Raw genomic sequence first — 20,644 nt, 5'->3', positions numbered from 1 at the left:
CAGTCCTTGACCCTCTGCAGCAGGCGCTTCAGGTCCTCCTCAGTTTCAGCAAGCAGGGTTGTGTCATCTGCATAATGCAGATTGTTGATAGATCTTCCATCAGTCTTGACCCCACATTAATCCTCATAGAGCCCAGCCTCCTTATTGGTTGTTTTATGCCACATACAAAACAATTCATGATTATTTTATAGTCTTTTATATTTCTTATAAAAATATATATAAGCGTGAAAACTAAGGGAAAAGGTGGGTCTTTCATAAAGTAGTTTTAAAGCAAAGAATGCTTTATATGTTGATAATATATCACTTTATTAAAAACTAACACAAGTGAGGGAGAGAATGATCTTTTTCAAGATCATTGGTCATAACTGGAGTGCTGAACCTCAAAATGAGATCTGCTTGACTCCAGGAACAATGGTTTTAATCTTTGTTTGAACGTTTAAAACAAACTCAGTGCGCCTTGGACTATGTTTTACATGAGACCTGGGACATTTTTACATGAACCTTGGATAAACCAAGTCTGGTTTATAGTGAAGCTTGTATTGTAGTCCTTTTTAGAGAACCTCAAGTTTGAATCCACTCCTAGCTAACCCTCCAGGGTGTTTGAGATTGCCCATCTTTCTCCTGTGGAGCAGATGGTAGATTTGAACCATCTGTCTTTGGGTTGGCAGCTCATTCCTTATCTACCAGGACACTACATCTTTCAGAAATTTCTGTTGTTGTTGTTGTTGTTGCTGTGTACTGGTTAGGTGGAATCGACCTATAGCTGACCCTCCAGTGGGTGGTCAGAGACAGAAGATCACACGGGAGGAGATTTTCCATTGCTCCCTCAGAGCAGCTGGTAGATTCAAACTGCATGCCTTTGGAATTGTAGTAAAGTTTCTTACCACTAGGCCACCAGAGCTCCCTTCTAAAGGAAGTTTCTACTAGAATTACCAATAACATTGACATTTGAAAAATGTATGGATGAGGGGGAAATACTACACAGTTTTAATTTCTAAGCAGTATGTTGTTATGTGTCCTCGAGTCAACTGCAACTCCAAGCGATCGTTTGTGCAATAGCTCTGAACCTTGTCCTATCCTGAGCCAGCGTCAATGTGTCCAGTACACCTACCTTCCTCAGTTACTGTGTCAATCTATCTAATCCTAGATCTTCTTCTCTTGCACTGTCCCTCCATCCTATACATAGCTTTAAAAAAATATTGCATTAGTTTTAGAAAAATAAAATTTTAACTGAGATAAATGACCACCAAATAAAATTATGTAGAATTTACATGTTCGTTTTCCAATTCAAAATGTTGTTGTTGTTATTAGATTCTGTCAGGTTGAGTATGACTCATAGTGACCCAATGAACAACAGAACTGAATCCTGTCCTATCTTCATCGTCTCTGACATACTTGAGCCCATTGCTGTAGTTAATATGTCAGTTCATCTTGTGTGGAGTCTTCTTTTTTGATAATCCTCCACCTTTCCAAGCATGATATCACTTTCCAAGGACTACTCTCTCCCAAAAAGAATGTCCAAAATAGAGAGATGAAGCTTTGCCACATTCGCCTCCAACTAGCACTCTGAATACATATTTTTTTAGATATATATTTTGTTCTTTTGGCAGGCGGTGAGATTTTCAGTGCTCTTCACCACCGCAACTCAAAGGCATCAAGTCTCCTGTCATTTTTATTTATTGTCCAGCTTTCAAATACATATCAAGTGGTTGGAAAAAATCATTGATTGAATCAGGTGTACTTTGGTCTTCAAACTGACACCATTGTTCCTCAGTACTTTGGAGAGGTCCCTGACAGCAGATTTCCAAATACATTATTTTATCCTTAAGTCTTTTTAACATAGAGAAGATTATTGTTGGGGAGAAAGAAAAAATGTATCATACAATATGCTATCATACATAATTTCCTTGAATATAGTAACATATGGATACCTCTGATAAGTTACATCCTTCAGAAAATTTAATCACTATTAAATTTGTAAAGGAGAGTTGGAAGCATTTATTGATAAAATTAAGTACTACAGCCTGCATAATGAATTACACCTATACATAAAGAAATCAAAGATCTTCCCAACTGGACCAATAAGGAAATCATGGAAAGATTTTCTTTTTCTTTTTTTTATTTTTTCATAGCATACCTTAGATGTTTATTTTTTAGTTTTATATAAGTTTTTTTCTTTTTTATTATTATTAAATTTTATTAGTTTTAATGAACATTTACAGGGATTTTGGGTTTTCATTCCTTCATTGCTGTACCATTCTCTAGAGTTTCTTTTTCTTGAACCTACAATCAGTATTACGGAAGTAGTAGTCAATAAATATGTATTATGCTGGGAAAAAAAACTGTTGAAAAAGACCTCCTGAATGTATGAAAAATGTCATTGTGAGGATTCAGATGAGTGTGACTCAAGTCATGATATTTTCAGTAGCTTCATATGCATGCAAAAACTTAACAATGAATAAAAGACTAAAGAGTACGAGGAGGAATGTGGCATCAGGAAGATTCATCAACAACCCGTGTTATGCAAATGACACAACCTGCTTGCTGAAACTGAGGAGGGCCTGAGCACTTGCTGCAGAGGGTCAAGGACTGCAGCCTTCAATATGGATTGAAGCTTGACATCAGGAAAACAAAGGTTCTCACTGGAACCCTTACTCACTGTTGGTGGAAGTGTAAAATGTTGCAAACACTGTGGAAGGCAGTATGGCGCTTTCTCAAAAAGTTGCAAGTAGAGATACCATTTGACCCAACAATTCCGCTACTGGGAATGTACCCCAAAGAGACCATAACTGACACCCAAGCAGATGTATGCACACCCATGTTTATCATGACTTTGTTTCCAATAGCAAGGAGTTGGAAACAACCTAAGTGCCCATCAACAAACGAATAGTCACAAAATGGAATACTATCCTGCATTGAAAAACAAGGAACTCATGCAATATTATTCAAAATGGGTAACCCTGGAGGACATTATGCTGAGTGAAGTATCTCAGTCACAAAAGGACAAATACTGCCTGGTGCCACTGTTGTGAAACAGGACTGACATCGGGGTTGGGGGGAGACTGAGAAAGATGGGTTAAATAATTTATACTACATTGAAACAGATGAGGAGAAAATTGTTTAAAAGGGATATGTGATTAGGTATTTTTGTCATGACGGGAGTCCAGAGTGAAGGCTGCATAGTGGAGTGGACCTGGGGAGAGGGAGTGAAAAACAATGAAATAATTTTTTTAAAAAAAGAGTAGTAAATTTACACTATATTAAAAATGAAAAAAAAAAAGAAACACAAAAAACAGATTCTCACCACTGGGCCAATTGACAGCATCGGTATAGATGGAGAAGAGATTGAGGTAGTTAACAGTTTTAGTTTACTTGGCTTCACAGTCAACACTCTTGGTACCAGCAACCAGGAAATCAAGAGGTGAATTGCATTGGGAGAGTCAGCTGTCAGGGACCTCTCCAGAGTACTGAAGAGCAACACTGTCAGGTTAGAGACTAAGGTGCACCTGATCCAGGCTATAGTCTTTGCAATTGCATGATATGCATTGGAGGGCTGGACAGTGACTAGGGAAGATAGAAAGAGAATTGATGTCTTTGAGTTGTTGTGCTGGAGAAGAGCATTGACTAGACCAAGGACTACAAGGTGAACAAACAGGTTTGTCTTAGAGATGGTGAAGCCGGAATGCTCCTTGGAGTCAAGGATTCTGAAGCTTCGTCTGATAAACTTTGGGCATGTTGCAAGGAGGGACTGGTCATTAGAGAGGGACATCTTGTTTGGGAGAGTGGAGGGACTGCGCAGGAGAGGAAGATCCTCAATGAGATGGATCGATTCAATTATTGGGGTGGTAAGAGTGTGTTGGAGACAGAGAGCTTGGCACAGGATACAGCAGGATTTAGGGATCTTGTACATAGGGTCACTATGAGTAGTAAACAACTCAATGGCACCTAACAACAACAACATCTATGTTCTAATACGCTGGTTTGTTGAAGAGCCATTTGCTCTAAGTCAAATTGCCAGGTTTGTGATTTGTAAGCCAATCTTCAATTGTATATTGTAATGTCTCTGTAACAATTACTTCGCTATCCATGCTCTCTCATATCAACATTTCAAGAGGCTTAAATTGGAGATGACAATCCAAATAAAATTTTTAGGCAGGAATACATTTACAATTATTTCATAAAATCTTGCCAAAATATTGTCACATATGGTATCTCATATGACAAATTCAATAACATCTCAAAGTAACAATTGTTGTAAGGGTCCTGTGTAAATCATTCTGGGTGGCTTCCTTTTATAAGAACAAGCAAGAATATTTTCAAAGTGCTAGAACTAGGGACACATGCAAGAGAACTTGAACTGATTGGCAACAGGAGTTTCCTCTGTAGTCATCCGGGAAGGGAGTTTTTGCTTGGTCACAAGTGACTGGCCCCTTATTTTGAGAGAGAATGAATCATCCTCTCTTGAAACGGGAGATAAGTGGGAGAAAGAGCTGTTTAAAAATTATTTTACAACCATTTCCTTTTGAGCAATGACTTCTTATACTGGAATGTGTTTCAGAACAACTTCCCTTTGAATCCAACATTTGTCTTAGCATTTTTATGGTCTCTCTTTTTCATCCTCTCATCTCACTTCTTTCCTCCCTCTGGTCAACAGATTTACACTGACTGGGCCAACCACTACCTAGCAAAATCGGGCCACAAGCGGCTGATCAAGGATTTGCAACAAGACATTGCAGATGGAGTCCTGCTAGCAGAAATCATCCAGATCATTGGTAAGACCTTCTCTTGGGGGAGAGCATGCAAACCCCTCCCCACTACCCCTCTGGTAAAAAACCGTTTAAGCTAAATGCATACTAACTTGGTTCATGTGAAATTGATATAGAGTTCCACAGATTTTTTTTTAATGGTTTTGTGAGGCATTTTGGATAATGCAGTTTGACGATACTTTCAGATGGCCAGAACTCTATCTTTACACACATTGAATTGTCAGAAATGAATATGCTTCATTAAACAATGTGTCTCCCATGTGTGCATTTCCTTAGCTGGAGCAACTCATACATTCTGAGATTTGTTTGAAATTGTATCCTGATCCAGCAGGGACAATTGCGAAAGGTTTCATGTCAGCAGTCATTTGGCACAGACTAAGGAATTAGCAACAACTTCCTTCTCACTCACTTTTTTAAAACAAGTCGGCTGTGCATATGGAATTGGCAGCTACTAATAAGTGTGTTCTTTGGTGCACAGCTTGAAAGACACAGTAACTGTAGAAGCAGAATTTTGCTTGCGATTTTTTTTTTAGTCTCTCTTTTTTTCCCGAATTTCACTTTACTGCTTAAGCATGTTATTTTTTCTTTTCTTTCTTATTTCCTTTTTTTTATTTTAGCAAATGAAAAAGTTGAAGATATCAATGGATGTCCCAGGAGTCAGTCTCAAATGGTAAGAGTCGTATTTATTCTCAATCACTAATGCTTATCTTCACTTCCAAAATGTAATACATTTGTAAATGAAATGTTTATTTTTTGCATGTCTTTATTCTTATTTTAAATACTTTGATGATATCCTATGGGTATAATTTATGTACAGGGGAAAGTAGTAGTATAATTGAATTAGACATATATATTTTCATGTTTTATCAGATTTTTTACTTGTTTGGTTCCGATTTTTGACTGATTTCATTTACCTCTGGTTTTGATGGCAATAAGTTTTTACTTTAATTCAGTGGAGGCTTTTTGTCTGAACAGCTGATTTGAAGAGCAGAATTTGCTATGTGTACTTTAGAATTCATATGAATAGGGGTTTTTGTCATTCATTTAAAGAAAAATGTGGTATAGACACATAGACTTTTAACCCTTTTGGAAATCTCTCTGAAAACATGCTGCTGTAAGTTTTCTAAGCAATTACTGACTGAGATGTGATTCATTCATTGCTTCTTCCAGAAAACTGTTGGCCTAGAGCTTTGTCTGCACTTTCCTTTCCTATCTCTTATTATTACCATCTTGTAAAGATTTCATTTTTTACCTTTAATAACAATTTTATTTTTAAAAATTCCTAAAATATTATTAATGAGTAAACTGCTTAAACAAAAACAATGTAATAGTTAAATTAATTAGCTCCAGTTAAATTTTATAGGACAGGCTTAAGCACAAATTCTATTAAAGTACAAACATATTAGACACATAGTAGAAACGATAGCCCAAACCCACAGTAAGGTGTCTCAAAAGCAGAAGCATTTTAAATTCTCTTAGTGGCCTCTTTGACTTCTTAATGGTCAGAAAATGAAAGATTAAAAAGTAACTATGAATTCTGTGACCTGATTATCTGTTTTACTTTGGGAAAGAAAATTGAAATCCAAAGTAATAAAAGGATTTCTTTTTAAACAATGATTAAATGGCACATATTTTTTGTTAATTTTTATCTTTGCATAATCCCTCCAGTGACCTATTCTGAAGTTACAAACTCTGCAGCTATTGTAAAAAGCAAACATACATAACATACACACATGACACTATAAAGTAAGTTTTCTATGAAATACAGCCACTTAGAGGAAATGTCCTCGTCTAATTCCCTGTACACAAACATGACTCCAAGGATGTTAGTAATAGATGTCTTCTTGTGAAGGTTCTTTGTGATATTGAGAAAGACATGTATTCTCTCTGAACCTAGTTTCCCATCTCTAAAATGAACCCCTGTTCAGATAAGATATTTTACAGACTGTTTATTAATTAAACCTGTAGAAAATGCAGAAGAGTATTGCTGTAGTCTTTATATAGAACACATTCACGGGTACTGACAGCCTATTTTTAGAGCTTCATATGAAAAATTCCTATTATCTTTAAATTGGAAGCAGGAGTGGCATCCACTTCTTAAACAACATGACTCCAGAAACTCTATGAACTATGATAAATGTCAATAATTGTAGGGGGCTTCCGGCCTTTTGTTCATAGGGTCATTATGAGTCGTACTCAACTCGAAGGCAATCAACAAGTACAACATTATCTTTAAAATAATAAGTTATTTTAATCAAACCAAAATCACTGTTGGTTTTCTTTTTATTATTTTCACCATAAGCAGTTGTTTATACTACAAAACATCTTAGTCTAGAAATGCTTATCTCATTGTATCTTTCCAATTTGATTATGATTATAGAAAAAGTGATAAACAGACAAGCTTATACTTGATAATATTTTAAAAAACCCAAAATTTTAAAAACCCAAGGCTTATAACTCAGGATAAAAATTCACTAATTAGATATTGATCAGAAGTGCATGAACCTACAGATTCTACAAATATAAAAATATCCTTATGAGTAGTTGAGGCAATTAATTATATATCACTTTTTTAGCTACAAAACATCCCGCAACATAAAAGAGACATGTTATGCTAATCTTTCTGCTTCTAATAAAAAAAAATGGAGCAAAGCTTAAGAAAAGCAAATGTTATGAATAAGTGTAGTTTTTCTATCCAAAAAGTATTAATCAGGATCACATTGAATTTTGAGTAAGAATGGCTTTAAACCTCATTTTTTTGTCTGATGTGGTTGAATTTTGAACCTGAATTGGACACACCCTAAATATGTTGATTTATAATTAAACATATGAAATAAATTTAACTCTTCTAGTTGTATCAATTTTTTCTCTGTTCTTAAAAATTGGCATTGGCACTATGTTGTTAATGAATAAAAATTCCAGACTTTAACCAAGACAGGAAAGTTGGGGAAAGAGAATTATGGGAGCATGGCTAGGCTTATGAATTTCACATATCTATTCAGCATGTTGCCTATTTTAATATTGTGTAACTCAGAGAGGTACTGTTTTAGTAATAAGGAATTCTATCCTTGCTGATAGAACAAATTTTGACTCTATATTTCTGTGTATCTGATCTTTTGTGGCCTTTGGTTGCTTGGGTTTAATAACAAGGTAAGATAAAATTAGGTATGCTTTTTCTAATTTTTAAAAAATGCTTTTTCTAAATTTAAGACTTAATAACTTTATTACATTATTTTAAGAATCTAAAATATGATATTCTCATTTGATTGTATGAATCTACACTTCACAAATCCCATTGTCAATTCCAACTCTGGGACTTATAGGACAGGATAGAACTGCCTGTGAGCTGTGGTGCTAGAGAAGAGTATTGAAAATACCATGGACTGCTAAAAGAACAAATGCGTCTATCCTGGAGAGAGTGAAATCAAGTTGTCTTTGGAGACAAGGATTTTGAAGGTCTGTCTCACATACTTTGGACATGTTGCCAGGAGGGACCTGTCCTTGGAGAAGGATGTCATGCTTGGAAAGATGGAAGGACAGCACAGGAAAGGAGGAGGACCCTGGATGAGATGGATTGACTCACTATCTGGGGTAATGAGGGCAGATGTGTACGAGACAGTGAGCTTGCCTAAGGATAGGGCAGGGTTGAGAGTTATTTCGTGTAGGATTGTTATGCATTGTAGTCAACTCGATGGCATGTAACAACAGCACAATGTAGGGTTTTCAGGCAATACATATCCATTGGAGCCAATCTTCAAATCTTTCTCCCAGTGATCAGCTGATACATTCAGACCTGCAAACTCTTTAGCTAGCAGCCGAGTGTCTAATTTCTGCATTATCGGACTTACTGAAACTATGATCTCACTCTTTGCTTTTGGGTTTGAACTAACTCAGAGATAATCCTTTAGCAGATTTCTAAAGCTGTAAATCACATGGGAAGAGATTGTTCATCATTTTCCTTTGGAGCGACTGGTATGTTCAAACTGCCAGAGAATCACGGGCTTTAGAAAAGCAGGACAATTCCCCACGCATTATTCCAGCAAAGCTCCCAGATCTGCAGTAGACTGATGAATTACCATAAACCTGCTGCCATGAATTCAATTCCATCTCACTGAAATCCTGTTGATCCAAGAACTGTACATATGGTTTCCAAGGTGATAACTCTTTGCAGACACATAGTACTTGATCTTTCTCCTATGGAGCAGTTGTACTCTATGAACTATGAACTTTTTATTTTTCCTGATTTTGACATTGTTTTAAAATTATAGTTGTGATTTTAAAGAAAGTTTACAGAAAATTTATAATTTCATTCATTGATGCACATTTTACTCCTCTCACTCACTGCCCCCTCCCTCAATGCACTTTTTTTTTCTCAAAGCACTTAAAAAAAATTGTCATTGTTGTACAGTTACCTCCCACCCTTTCCCCCTCAGTCCTCTTTGCAATGTATCTCTTATTCTGGGCTATTTTTGTACGTGTAATGCCTAATCATATATTCCTTTTAAAATAGTTCCTTCCTTCATCTATTGCAATGCAGTATTCATGATTTATTTATCCCAATTTTTCATTAGTAGACAAGTGGTTGACCATTGTGCTAGTAGGGATCCTTTGAATGTTCTTAAGAGCTTGATCATTCATATTTAACCCTTTCTAGTGAGCATTAGGGCATCAGACATAGAAAACTTAAATGAACTACACTTGAGGAGTTTAAATAAAAAGCCAAGATAGGCAAGAGTAAAAGGCCTTAGAAGGGAGCAACTATTTTTTATCCCAGAAACAAGAGGGAGGATCACTATACACAGACCACAGTGAAGGACAGTGAAGCAGAAGAAGGAAATCTGAACAGATAGAGCTATGGTAAAGAGTTTGGATATTATGCTGAGCTGGTCCAGGAGTAATCTGAAGACTTTTAAAGCATAGCTGTAACATGGTCTAATAGAAATATTTTTAAAATCACACTGTATACCCCCTGAAGATTATAAGAGAGTAAATTTTGATCTCTAATTTGGAGAAGATGAAGAGTTTATAAAGCGTAAGTTAGCCGTATTTTTATTTTGTTTGGGAGGGTTACATTTGGTTTTTCTCTTCTGAGTGATAAGTCATATTTTGACATATGAACTTACTTTATCTACAAGAACATAAAGGGATCTCTACTAGGTCATTAAATTTTCAGCTACCAGCCCAAAGGCCAGTAGTTCAAACCCACTTATAGGCACATCAGGTGACAGGCCTGACAACCTGCTCCTGAGGCCCTATGGAGAAGCTTTAATTGTACTCATGGAGCTGCTATGAGTCAAATCAACTTGACATCAGCTACCAGTGATATTAGAATACCCTGGTGGATGTGGCTTTAGACAATGGACAAGAGTTTAATGGTGAGAAAGAAAAAGAGTTAGAACACCTCTAACTCTGTGTACCTAAACCACAATTAAAATAAAATTTGGTTTAAAAAAAGAATACATCTAACTCTGTGTATAAGAAACATTTGAAACAGTGAATAACGATATAATACAGGTTTCTATAGAGTCAGAGAGCATAAAACGGAGATTCTGACAGTAAGTGATATTAATAGTTACTCAATAATCAGAGATATTGAAGTCAGAGAAAGGGGAAAATGGTAAGAGGATGAGGTCAACTCCAAGAGTGTGAATCCAAATCCGAGAAGTGGATTTGTTAATCTTTAGCATTAGATATGATAATCATAGGGAGTTCTGGTAGCCTAATGGTAAAGAATTGCCCTATCAACTCAAAGTCACGTGGTTCAAAACCACCAGCTGCTCTATGGGAGAACAATGAGAAGTCTTCTTCAGTGTGATTTTCAATCCCTAGAAAACTCACTGAAGTGTCAGCTATGAGTAGGTTTCAACTTTCCAGATCATAATAAACACTGTGTTAGTTGAAGCTATTTTATGTGAACAATTCCAAGATTCTATCAGATGTAAGTCTTCAGATTACTCCTGGACCAGCTCAGCATAATATCCAAACTCTTTTACACTAGTTGGTGTCCTAGAGTGAGGAAGTTAGTTCTGATAATTAGGTGGGTTTTAGTGACTTTTGTGCCAAGAATCTCAAGGACAGCTACTTGACCAACTAATTGGAAGAGATCTATATTTATTCCCATTCCTGAAAATGGTGATCCAACAGAATAAAAATTATCAAACAGTATCACACACAAGCAAAATCCGGCTGAAGATTATCCAAAAATGAGAGGAATCTGTCAGAAATACAGCTGGGTTTAGAAGAGGCTGTGGCACTTGAAAACATAATTGCCAATGTCAGATCGATCTTTGTTGAAAGCTTGAAAGCAAAGAGTAATAGAAGAATGTCTTTTTTATTTTATTTTACTTTATTTATTTATCTATCTATCTATCTATCTATTTATTTGACTACACAAAGGCATTTAACTGTGTAGTTAACAACAAATTGTGGCTAACACTGGGAAGAACAAGAGTCCCAGAACATTTGAAACCCATAAAGACCAAGAAGCAGTTGTCAGAACTGAGCAGGGAAATACTTCATGGTTCAAAATCAGGAAAGGAATGTTATAGAGATATCTCCTTTCTCCATACCTTTTCAATCTGTATGTGTAACAGATCATTTGGGAGGCTGGACTTTATGAGGAGGAATGCAGCATCAGGATTGGAGGAAGGATCAATAGCAACCAGCGTTATGCAGATGACACAACTTTGCTTGCTCAAACTGAGGAGGACTTGAAGCATTTGCAGGAGAAGGTCAAAGACTGCAGTCTTCAATATTAATTGAAGCTCAATACCAAGAAAATAAAGATTCTCACCATCAGGCCAGTTGGCAGAGTCATAATAGATGGAGAATGATTGACATTGTTGACATTTTCATCTTGCTTACATCCATAATACAGCTGTTGACACCAGCAGTCAGGAAATCAAAGATGAGTTACATTGGGAAAGTTGACTCTCAGGGACCTCTCCAGATGGCTGAAGAGCAACAATCTCAGGCTAGAATTAAGGTGCACCCGATCTAGGCTATGGTCTTCACAATTACTTGCTATGCATTAGAGAGCTGAATAATGGCTAAAGAAGAGAGATGAAGAATAAATGTCTTTGGGTTGTGGTGCTGGAGAAGAATACTGAACTATCATTCCATGTACCACCAAGAAAACAAACAGGTCTTCCCTAGTGAGGCTGAAATCTGGTTGCTCCTTGGAGGCAAGGATTTTGAAGCTCTGTATCACACACTTTCGGCCATGTTGCCAGGAGGGACTATTCCTTGGAGAAGGGCATCATGCTTGGAAGGGTATAGATATAGCACAGGAGAGAAAGACTCCAGATAAAAGAGATAGGCACAGTGACTGAGGTTATAGGGCAGGTGTGTCAGAGACTAAGATTGGTTCAGGATAGAGCAGGGTTAGAGATTCTCTTCATAGTGTCCCTAAAAGTCATAGATTATTGGACCACATATAGCAACAATGATGTCTGGACATTATTTTCTAGAAAATGATACATAGTTTATAAGAGGTGGTGCTTCCAGTGAGACTTGATACTATTTCTGGATATTTCCTGTTGAGGAGAAGCAGAAAAAACTATGTATCATTTGAGTAAAAGATATTGGTAAAAGAGTGTTTTTCCCGATGAGGAGATACAAAGCAAAAGAGGACACAGTTTGAAGAGAAGGAACAGTTGAGGAAATGAGGAGACAAGTAATGACACCATGTCCTGAATGGCGTAGCGGAAAAGGAAATTTGTAGCCTGTGCAAGAGATTTCATATTGAAAAGGAATAGAAATAAATTTTCTTTTGTTCCATTTTTTAAAATGACATGTCTGGGTGGACATGTAGATCTTCAGAAATGGAAATAAACAGACATTGAAGTAATTAAAATCAATATGATAGTTTCTGACTTTATCTCTTAGTGTTCTATTTTCCGTGACCTTATCTAATAGTTACTTTGTAAAAGATAAGGCATTGAGAACTTTTGAGTCTCTTTTCTCTATATTAAGTGTTATGATTATGTTACATTAATGAATTTGACACTGGAGTCCTTCTGAAAAAGAAATCTCAGTTTGTAGGAGCTTCTAGCACTATATTTAACTTTATCCAAAGATAAAGTTACTAATATGGATGGCACCTGTTTCTAGGTGGGTGGTAGCAGGATTCAGAATAACTGTTGCATGCCACAACTTTGGTGAGCTTACAGGAGGAAATAAATTCGTAAACTATAAATACCAGGAATGTCTAGAATTCCCAGAAGATTAAAAATAGCAGAAAAAAATGTCCAACATTTATTTGAAATACAAGGGCATAAGCGCAAGATTCTTAGACAAAAATGTAAGACATGTAGGAGGAAAAGTTGTTTTGAAAACAAATCCATCTTTTAAAATAGACCATTATATTTCGAGATCTTCATAAATACTGATAGGAATTTGATATGGGAAATTGCTGAAATCAAGGATATATAGCATGAGTATCTGGCAAAGGGAACCCACTGCCTGACCTTTGTTATTCAGCCTCTTATGCTCCCTCACCCTAAAAGTGTAATTGTTTTTCAGCTATAACCTCCATTCTTCTTTTCTATCACACTATAAATGTTTAAAAGTTTCTCACATGAGGATTTTTTGCATGTGCCTACCTGTTTGATTCTTAGATTTCAGTCATTTTCATCCATCTAAACTATACTTGATAATATTGTGACTATTTCTGTTAAGGGTTTCACATACATCTTTATTCCATTTATATAGTTTATAGCTCGGTAGAAAGGAAATGATTCATAATCAAATTGTGAAAATGTCCAATCCTTTTATTATCATTCTGTCTTTCAAGGTTTTAATGCTTTTAGTCACTGCATATAATTATTATTCCTTTAAAGGAACTTTTTAGGTAAGTTGAGAAGATGAGACGCTTAGCCAAATAGGGAAGAGATAAAATGTGGAATGCTCTTAAAGGTTTAATAAAATCTTATAAATGGCATAGTGATGGATTCTAGAACCATGACTCAGAGGAGAGGAATATTACTAAGTTGGTCCATTCACATGATACTCCTGCCATTTTTGAAATATTTCATCTTCTGGAATGGCTAGCAAAAGCTTAATGAAGACAAATGCTTTGTTACAAAAATAGGTCTATTCTCTAAGGATACAAAAAATAAAAGCCTCTCCTTTGTTGTTTTCTTCCTGATTTTATTATTTTAATCTAAACTCTAACTTTGGAAGAGTAAGCATAGACTACGAATATTATTTCAGTTAAGATATTAGGAAAAATTGATAAATTTATAAAATCCCGTTTATTGAAAGAAACTAGTCTATATACTAGTAACTTAAGATCAAATGAAGTTATTTAAATAACATAGAGGCCTTGGGAGGAAGTGTGGCAAGTTCAAAGGAAAGTAGTCTCTAGAATTCTAATTTAGACTATATGACCCAGGCATAAGGAAAGAAATTTAAATAGACATTCTGCTCCATTTGTTTGTTTGGAGAACTTCATTATTTTTAGTAGATGGAAGAGGCTGACTTTATTGTGTGGTTATACTTTTGAGACTATCTAATAATCAGCTTTCCTTAGTGTGCTTGACATGAATATGATTAGGATTGCTATATTTATTTACCAAATGAAAATGAAGGATACCCGCTTAAATCTTAATTTCAGATTAATGAAAGAATCGATGCCGTGAACTCAAATCCACTGGAACTTGGGTTATTAGGTTAATGTAACAAAACTCTGGAGACCCTAATTTCCTCCATGTTTTATTTTAGAAATAAAATTTCCATTTTCTATCTTCATAGGTTTTAAAAGAAACTTTCACAGTATAGTAAGATGTTAAAGTAAATTAAATATAATTTGTAGAGAAAAATAACAGACTAGAAATAGTTAGATTTTATTTGTTTATGCTTGTTTTTCTGGTCTGCCAACTAGAAATTAAATAAATGCTAAAAATGTTAAAAAATATTCAAAAGCAATAATTTTATATTATTACTGCCTTTTATGCTATTAAATTATGCTATTACTTTATATTAATTGTTACATTATAATAATTTATATTGTTGTTGTTGTTATATGCCATCGAGTCGCTTGCGACTCATAGCGACCCCTATGTACAACAGCCCTAAACTCCGCTCTGTCCTGTGCCAATCGCACCATCTCTGACACTCCCATCCCAATTATCCCAGTCACTGAATCAATCCACCTCATAGAGGGCCTTCCTCTCCTGCGCCGTCCCTCCACCCTCCCAAGCATGATGTCCCTCTCCAAGGACCGGTCTCTCCTCACAACATGTCCAAAGTATGTTAGACGGAGCCTCAGAAACCTTGCCTCCAAGGAGATACCCGATTTAACCCTTTCCAGGACAAATCTGTTTGTTTTCCTAGCAGTCCATGGTATTCTCAATACTCTTCTCCAGCACCACAGCTCAAAGGCATCAATTCTCTTTCTATCCTCCTTGGTCATTGTCCAAGTCTCTGATGCATAACAAGTGATTGCAAAGACCATGGCCTGTATCAGACATGTTAAATGCTAAAAAAAAAAAAAAATACTGATTTCATTTTGAGAATTCTTTACTATATGAAGAATGGAAACAGGGAAATAGTTTATAAACTCTTCGTATTTTTCCTTCTTCAACCAACAATTTACCAACAGAAGGGAGGTGAAAGGGAATTTTAAAACAATCATAGTATTTTCTCCAAATAAAACTCTTATTTGTCTTGTGATCCCAAAGGCACGTGGTTCAAATTCACCAGCTGCTTTGTGAGAGAATGATGAGCAATCTGCTCTCATACAATTTATTGCCTCTAAAAATATGCCGGAAAGTCAGCTATGAGTTGGTTCCAATTTGAAGGCACACAACAACAACAACAACAACAGTCTATTTGAGTTGGCATTACATTTCCCATCCAATCAAATCTCAGAGTGACAGTATAGTTTTTGCGTGTTTTTTATTGTTGTTGTGCACCATCGAGTCAGATCCAACCCATAGCTGACACTCCAGCAGGTTTTCAGAAGCAGCTAATTATATCGGAGGAGACAGCCCATCCTTTTCCCATGGAGCAACTAGGGAACTAATAAACAGCAATCTCCTTGTTTCCAAATCTGTACAATCTGAATTATGAGAAAATAATTTGTCAAGTGAATGGGAAATGATTTATAGCATTTTAAGTAATCTGCATTGGGGGGAAGACCCCTACATTAAATGTTTACATGCTCAAGGGCCAAGCATAATAGAGATCCTAGTTGTTTTTTCCTAACGTTCAAATCCACCAGGTGTTTGACATGCTTACTTTTTTAAAATTAATTTTAATGAAAGTTGACAGAGACTTAGGGTTTCCAGTCATTCATTGTTGCACCTTTCTCCCTACCCACCTTCCCCCCCCCCAATTCACTCTTCTCCTTGAAAAGAAAGAAAAACTCTTTCATTGTTATGCAATCCCTCCCCCCCAAGTCCACTTCACTATGCAGCCTTCACTCTGGACTTCTGTAATGACAAGGATACCCATTCTTATATCCCTTTTAAACAGCTCTCTCCCTCATCTGTTTCAAGGCAATATACATCATTCCTCCCCTCCTTTTCTGTCTTCTCTCAACCCTAATGTCAGTCCCATTTTACAACAGTGGTCCTATGAAATATTTGTCCTTTTGTAACAGAGATATTTCACTCAGCATAATGTCCTCCAGGATCATCCATTTTGCATAATATTTCATGAGTTCCTTGTTTTTCAATGCTGCGTAGTATTGCATTGTTTGAATATACCAGAGCTTCTCTATCCATTCATTTGTTGATGGTCACTTGAGTTGTTTCCAGCTCTTTGCTATGGTGAACAAAGGCACAGTAACATGGGTGTGCATGTATCTGCTTGGGTGGCAGTTATGGGTTTTTTTAGGGTAAATTCCCAGTAGTGGAATTGCTGGGTCAAATAGTATCTCTATTTGCAACTTCTTGAGAAAGTACCATACTGCCTTCCATAGTGGTTTCACCATTTTCCACTCCCAAAAACAGTGAATAAGGGTTTCAGTTTCTCTGCAACCTTGCCAGCATTTGATGTTTGATGTTCTACTAAATTTTGCTATTCTTCCTGGGGTGAGATGATATCTCATAGTTGGAAGTCGGTATCTATTATAAACCCAGAAATCTTTAGTCAACTCATGGCTTACTCTTTTTATTTTTTTTAAAAAATTTTATTATTTTGTGTGTGTGTACTGCCAAACTGGATCTGACAGGAACAGGAGGAGATTACCCCTCCTTCTCCCGCAGAGCGTCTAGTGGATTTGGATCACATGCCTCTGGAATTGCAGTGCAACTTCTTGCCACTAGGCCACCAGAGCTTCCTCATAGCTTACTCTTCACTGGATTTCCAAGCCTGTAAATCACTTAGGAAGAGAGTTCCCATCTTTTTAACAAGGATTGGCTCGTGAATTTGAATCACCAAAGAAGCATAGGCTTGTGTTCACAACACAAACCTCTATAAACGACACCTCAATAAGAGCCCCTTACAACTAAGTATGTTTTTGTTGCTATTGCGTATCTTGACATCTGATCCAACCCATAGCTGATGCTACTGCAGGTTTTCAGAGGCACATAATTACAGGAGACAAAATTGCCCATCTTTCTTGCACTGAGCAACTGAGGGATTCAAACAGCATGCCTTTGCATTTTAAGTGCAATCCCTTTCCACTAAGCCACTAGAGTTCCCTAAAATAAGTCTATTTAAAGTATACACATTTATTTTATATGTATACTTAAAGTATATTTAAAAATATACTTCTAAAAATATAAGTGCAGGTAATAAAACTAGCACACATCTATTTAATATTTTAATATGCACAAATATGAATGATTTCTATTCTTTTCACTTGTCTCTTTATGTGATTCTTAGCAACAGTATCTATAAAAGTGCTTCAGACATGTCCTAACCAGGTAACATTTCTGCTTTAGTGTAAGTACTTTAGTCATTGAATTACTGTTCCTGACAACTGGTTTAGAGTTGCTTCTTACACTGCACCACTTTCTGGCTCCTTAGGCAAAAAGAGCCTTTTAAATCTCAACCAATTAACATCTTTCATTATTTTCTGTGGATACTTCCTAATTTTCTTTACTTTCTGTGTAATAACAGAATGTAAGATTGACAAGACTTATTCTCCACCATTTTTATGAAGACGTTTGCTTCAGAGTGCTTTGATTGGTGTGTCCTATACCTCTTTCCCATACTTGTCTAGCTTCAACAAAATCTGTCTAAGCTTTTCAGTATAAATGATATTTCTTCTGTGAATCTCTCTCCAGGTTTGTAGCAAAAAGGGATTATGAAAATGGATAACTTTATTCTCTTCACTGTCTTACAACATTCTTAATAATTCTCCTTTGGAATTTATGATATTATGCATTGTGTTATGGTGACTATGATTCATTTCTGCCTCCTCAGCTATTTTATAAGACCACAGAGGCAAAGCTTTTATAAATTTATTTTATATCCCATGATTATCTAGCAGAACTCTGTGCCCATAACAATCAGGCAGTAGTAGCTAACTGAAAGAATCTTACAGGCTGACATATTTTCAGTCTAGCTAACATACTAACTACAAAGTATGTTAATATAAAGTCTATGTTTACTACTTGAATACAACTTGTATTTGCTATCTAATAATTGTTGTTGTTGTGGTTGTTATGTGTTGTCGAGTCGCTTGTAACTCATAGCGACCCTATGCACAACAGCCCTAAAGTCTGCTCTGTCTTGTGCCAATCGCACTGTCTCCGACACTCCCAGCCCAATAACCCCAGTCACCGAATCAATCTACCTCATAGAGGGCCTCCCCCTCCTGCACTGTCCCTCCACCCTCCCCAGCATGATGTCCTTCTCCAAAGACCAGTCTCTTCTTACAACATGTACAAAGTATATTAGACAGAGCCTCAGAATCCTTGCCTCCAAAGGGCCACCCTGTTTAACCCTTTCCAGGATGAATCTGTTTCTTTTCCTAGCAGTCCATGGTACTCTCAATACTCTTCTCCAGCACCACAGCTCAAAGGCATCAATTCTCCTTCTGCCCTGCTTGGTCATTGTCCAACTCTCTGATGCATAACAAGTGATAGCAAAGACCATGTCCTGTATCACATGCACCTTAGTCTCCAGAGAGACACCATTGCTCTTCAGTACGTTGGAGAAGTCCCTAAAAGCAGACTTTCCCATGGCAATGCACCTTTTAATTTCCTGGCCACTGGTGCCAAGACTGTTGACTGTGGAGCCAAGCAAACTAAAGCAATGAACAATCTCAATCTCTTCACCATCCATCCTGATGCTTCCAATTGGTCCAGTGGTGAGAATCTTTGTCTTCCTGACATTGAGCCTCAGTCCATATTGTAGGCTGCAGTCCTTGACCCTCTGCAGCAAGTGCTTCAGGTCCTCCTCAGTTTCAGCAAGCAGGGTTGTGTCATCTGCGTAACGCAGATTGTTGATAGATCTTCCACCAATCCTGATGCCACAATTCTCCGCATAGAGCCCAGCTTCTCGGATAATCTGTTCTGCATACAGGTGAAAAGGTATGGAGATAGGATGCATCACTGGCGTATGCCCTTCCCAATTTTGAACCATGCAGTGTTCCCGTACTCTGTTCTGATGACTGCCTCCTGGCCCAAGTATAGGTTTCGCATTAGAATGATCAAGTGTTCTGGGATTCCTATTCTTCTCAGTTAGCCGTAATTTGTTATGATCTACACAGTCAAATGCCTTTGCATAGTCAATGAAACACAGATAGACATTCCTCTGGTATTCCCTGCTTTCAGCTAAGATCCATCTAACATCAACTACAATATCCCTAGTACCACTACCCCTTCTAAACCCAGCCAGGACTTCTGACAGTTCTCTGCTGATGTGCTGTTCCAGTCATTTTTTTTTTTTAAATCTTCAGTAAAATCTTGCTTGCATGTGAAATCAGTGAGATTTTTCTATAGTTTCCACACTCTGTTGGGTCTCCTTTCTTTGGAATGGGAACAAATATAGATCTTTTCCAGTCAGTTGGTCAAGTGGTTGTTCTCCAGATTTCTTGGCACAACTTGGTGAGCACGTCCAGGGCAACATCTGTTAGCTGAAATATTTCTACTGGTATACCATCTATTCCTGGGGCCTTATTTTTTGCTATTTCCTTCAAAGCAGCCTGAACTTCTTCTTTCATCGCCATAGGCTCTTGCTCGTATGTTGTTTCTTGAAATTCTTCTGTGTCTGCCAATTCCTTTTGATACAGTGACTCAGTATATTTTTTCCATCTTCTTTTAATGCTTCCTGGATCATTTAATATTCTGCTTAAAGCATCCTTGATTATAGCAACTCGAGGTTTGAATTTGTTCTTCAGTTCCTTGAGCTTAAGATATGCTGAGCGAGTTCTGCCCTTCTTATTTTCTGACTCCAACTTCTTGCACATTTCATTGTAATATTTTACTTTTTCATCGTGTGCTGCCTTTTGAAATCTTCTATTAAATTCTTTAGTATCTTCAATTCTTCTTTGTGCTTTGGCATCTAAAAATAGAAGCTAAATAAATTTGTAAATATACAAAGTAGTTGTCTCTATCAAATAAGTTATTCTAGTTTTGTTGATGACATGAAAATTTCAACCCTTTATATGAAATATGCAATATCAAGTCTATGTGATAAAGAACTGTTGTGTTGTCATTGGGTACTGCTGACCCTCCAGCAGGTTTTCAGATGCAGTTAATAGCACAGGAAGAGACTGCCCAACCTTTTCCCACAGAGCAGCTGGTGGCCTTGAACTGGGTACCTTTGGATTTCAGCGCAGCTGCTCACCATTAGGCCAATATTTTCAATAAAGAACTACACTTATTTAAAAACCACATTGCTAGTAGACTAGCTAATTCATCAATGAAATCAACAAACACAAGTATTTCCAAAACACATTTTAAATATATATGATTTAT

At 36.7% G+C, this 20,644-nt stretch overlaps 1 protein-coding gene across 3 annotated transcripts in view; it reads left to right on the top strand.

Annotated features, from left to right (window-relative positions):
• The window catches only part of NAV3 (neuron navigator 3), a 540,923-nt gene that overhangs the window by 103,373 nt on the left and 416,906 nt on the right, over positions 1-20,644 (top strand). For all 3 annotated transcript variants that reach the window (XM_006882551.1, XM_006882553.1, XM_006882552.1), the window contains exons 2-3: positions 4,655-4,772; positions 5,384-5,436. In XM_006882551.1, the coding sequence (XP_006882613.1) occupies positions 4,655-4,772; positions 5,384-5,436 (171 nt within the window). The remainder of the gene's footprint in view (positions 1-4,654; positions 4,773-5,383; positions 5,437-20,644) is intronic.

The sequence above is a fragment of the Elephantulus edwardii genome, unplaced genomic scaffold, assembly GCF_000299155.1.
Source record: "Elephantulus edwardii isolate Elephantulus edwardi_28Jun2011 unplaced genomic scaffold, EleEdw1.0 scaffold00021, whole genome shotgun sequence".
NCBI classification, from domain to species: Eukaryota; Metazoa; Chordata; class Mammalia; order Macroscelidea; family Macroscelididae; genus Elephantulus; species Elephantulus edwardii.
The sequence above is the reverse complement of the archived record's forward strand: the minus strand, read 5'-3'. Positions and strand labels throughout refer to the sequence as shown.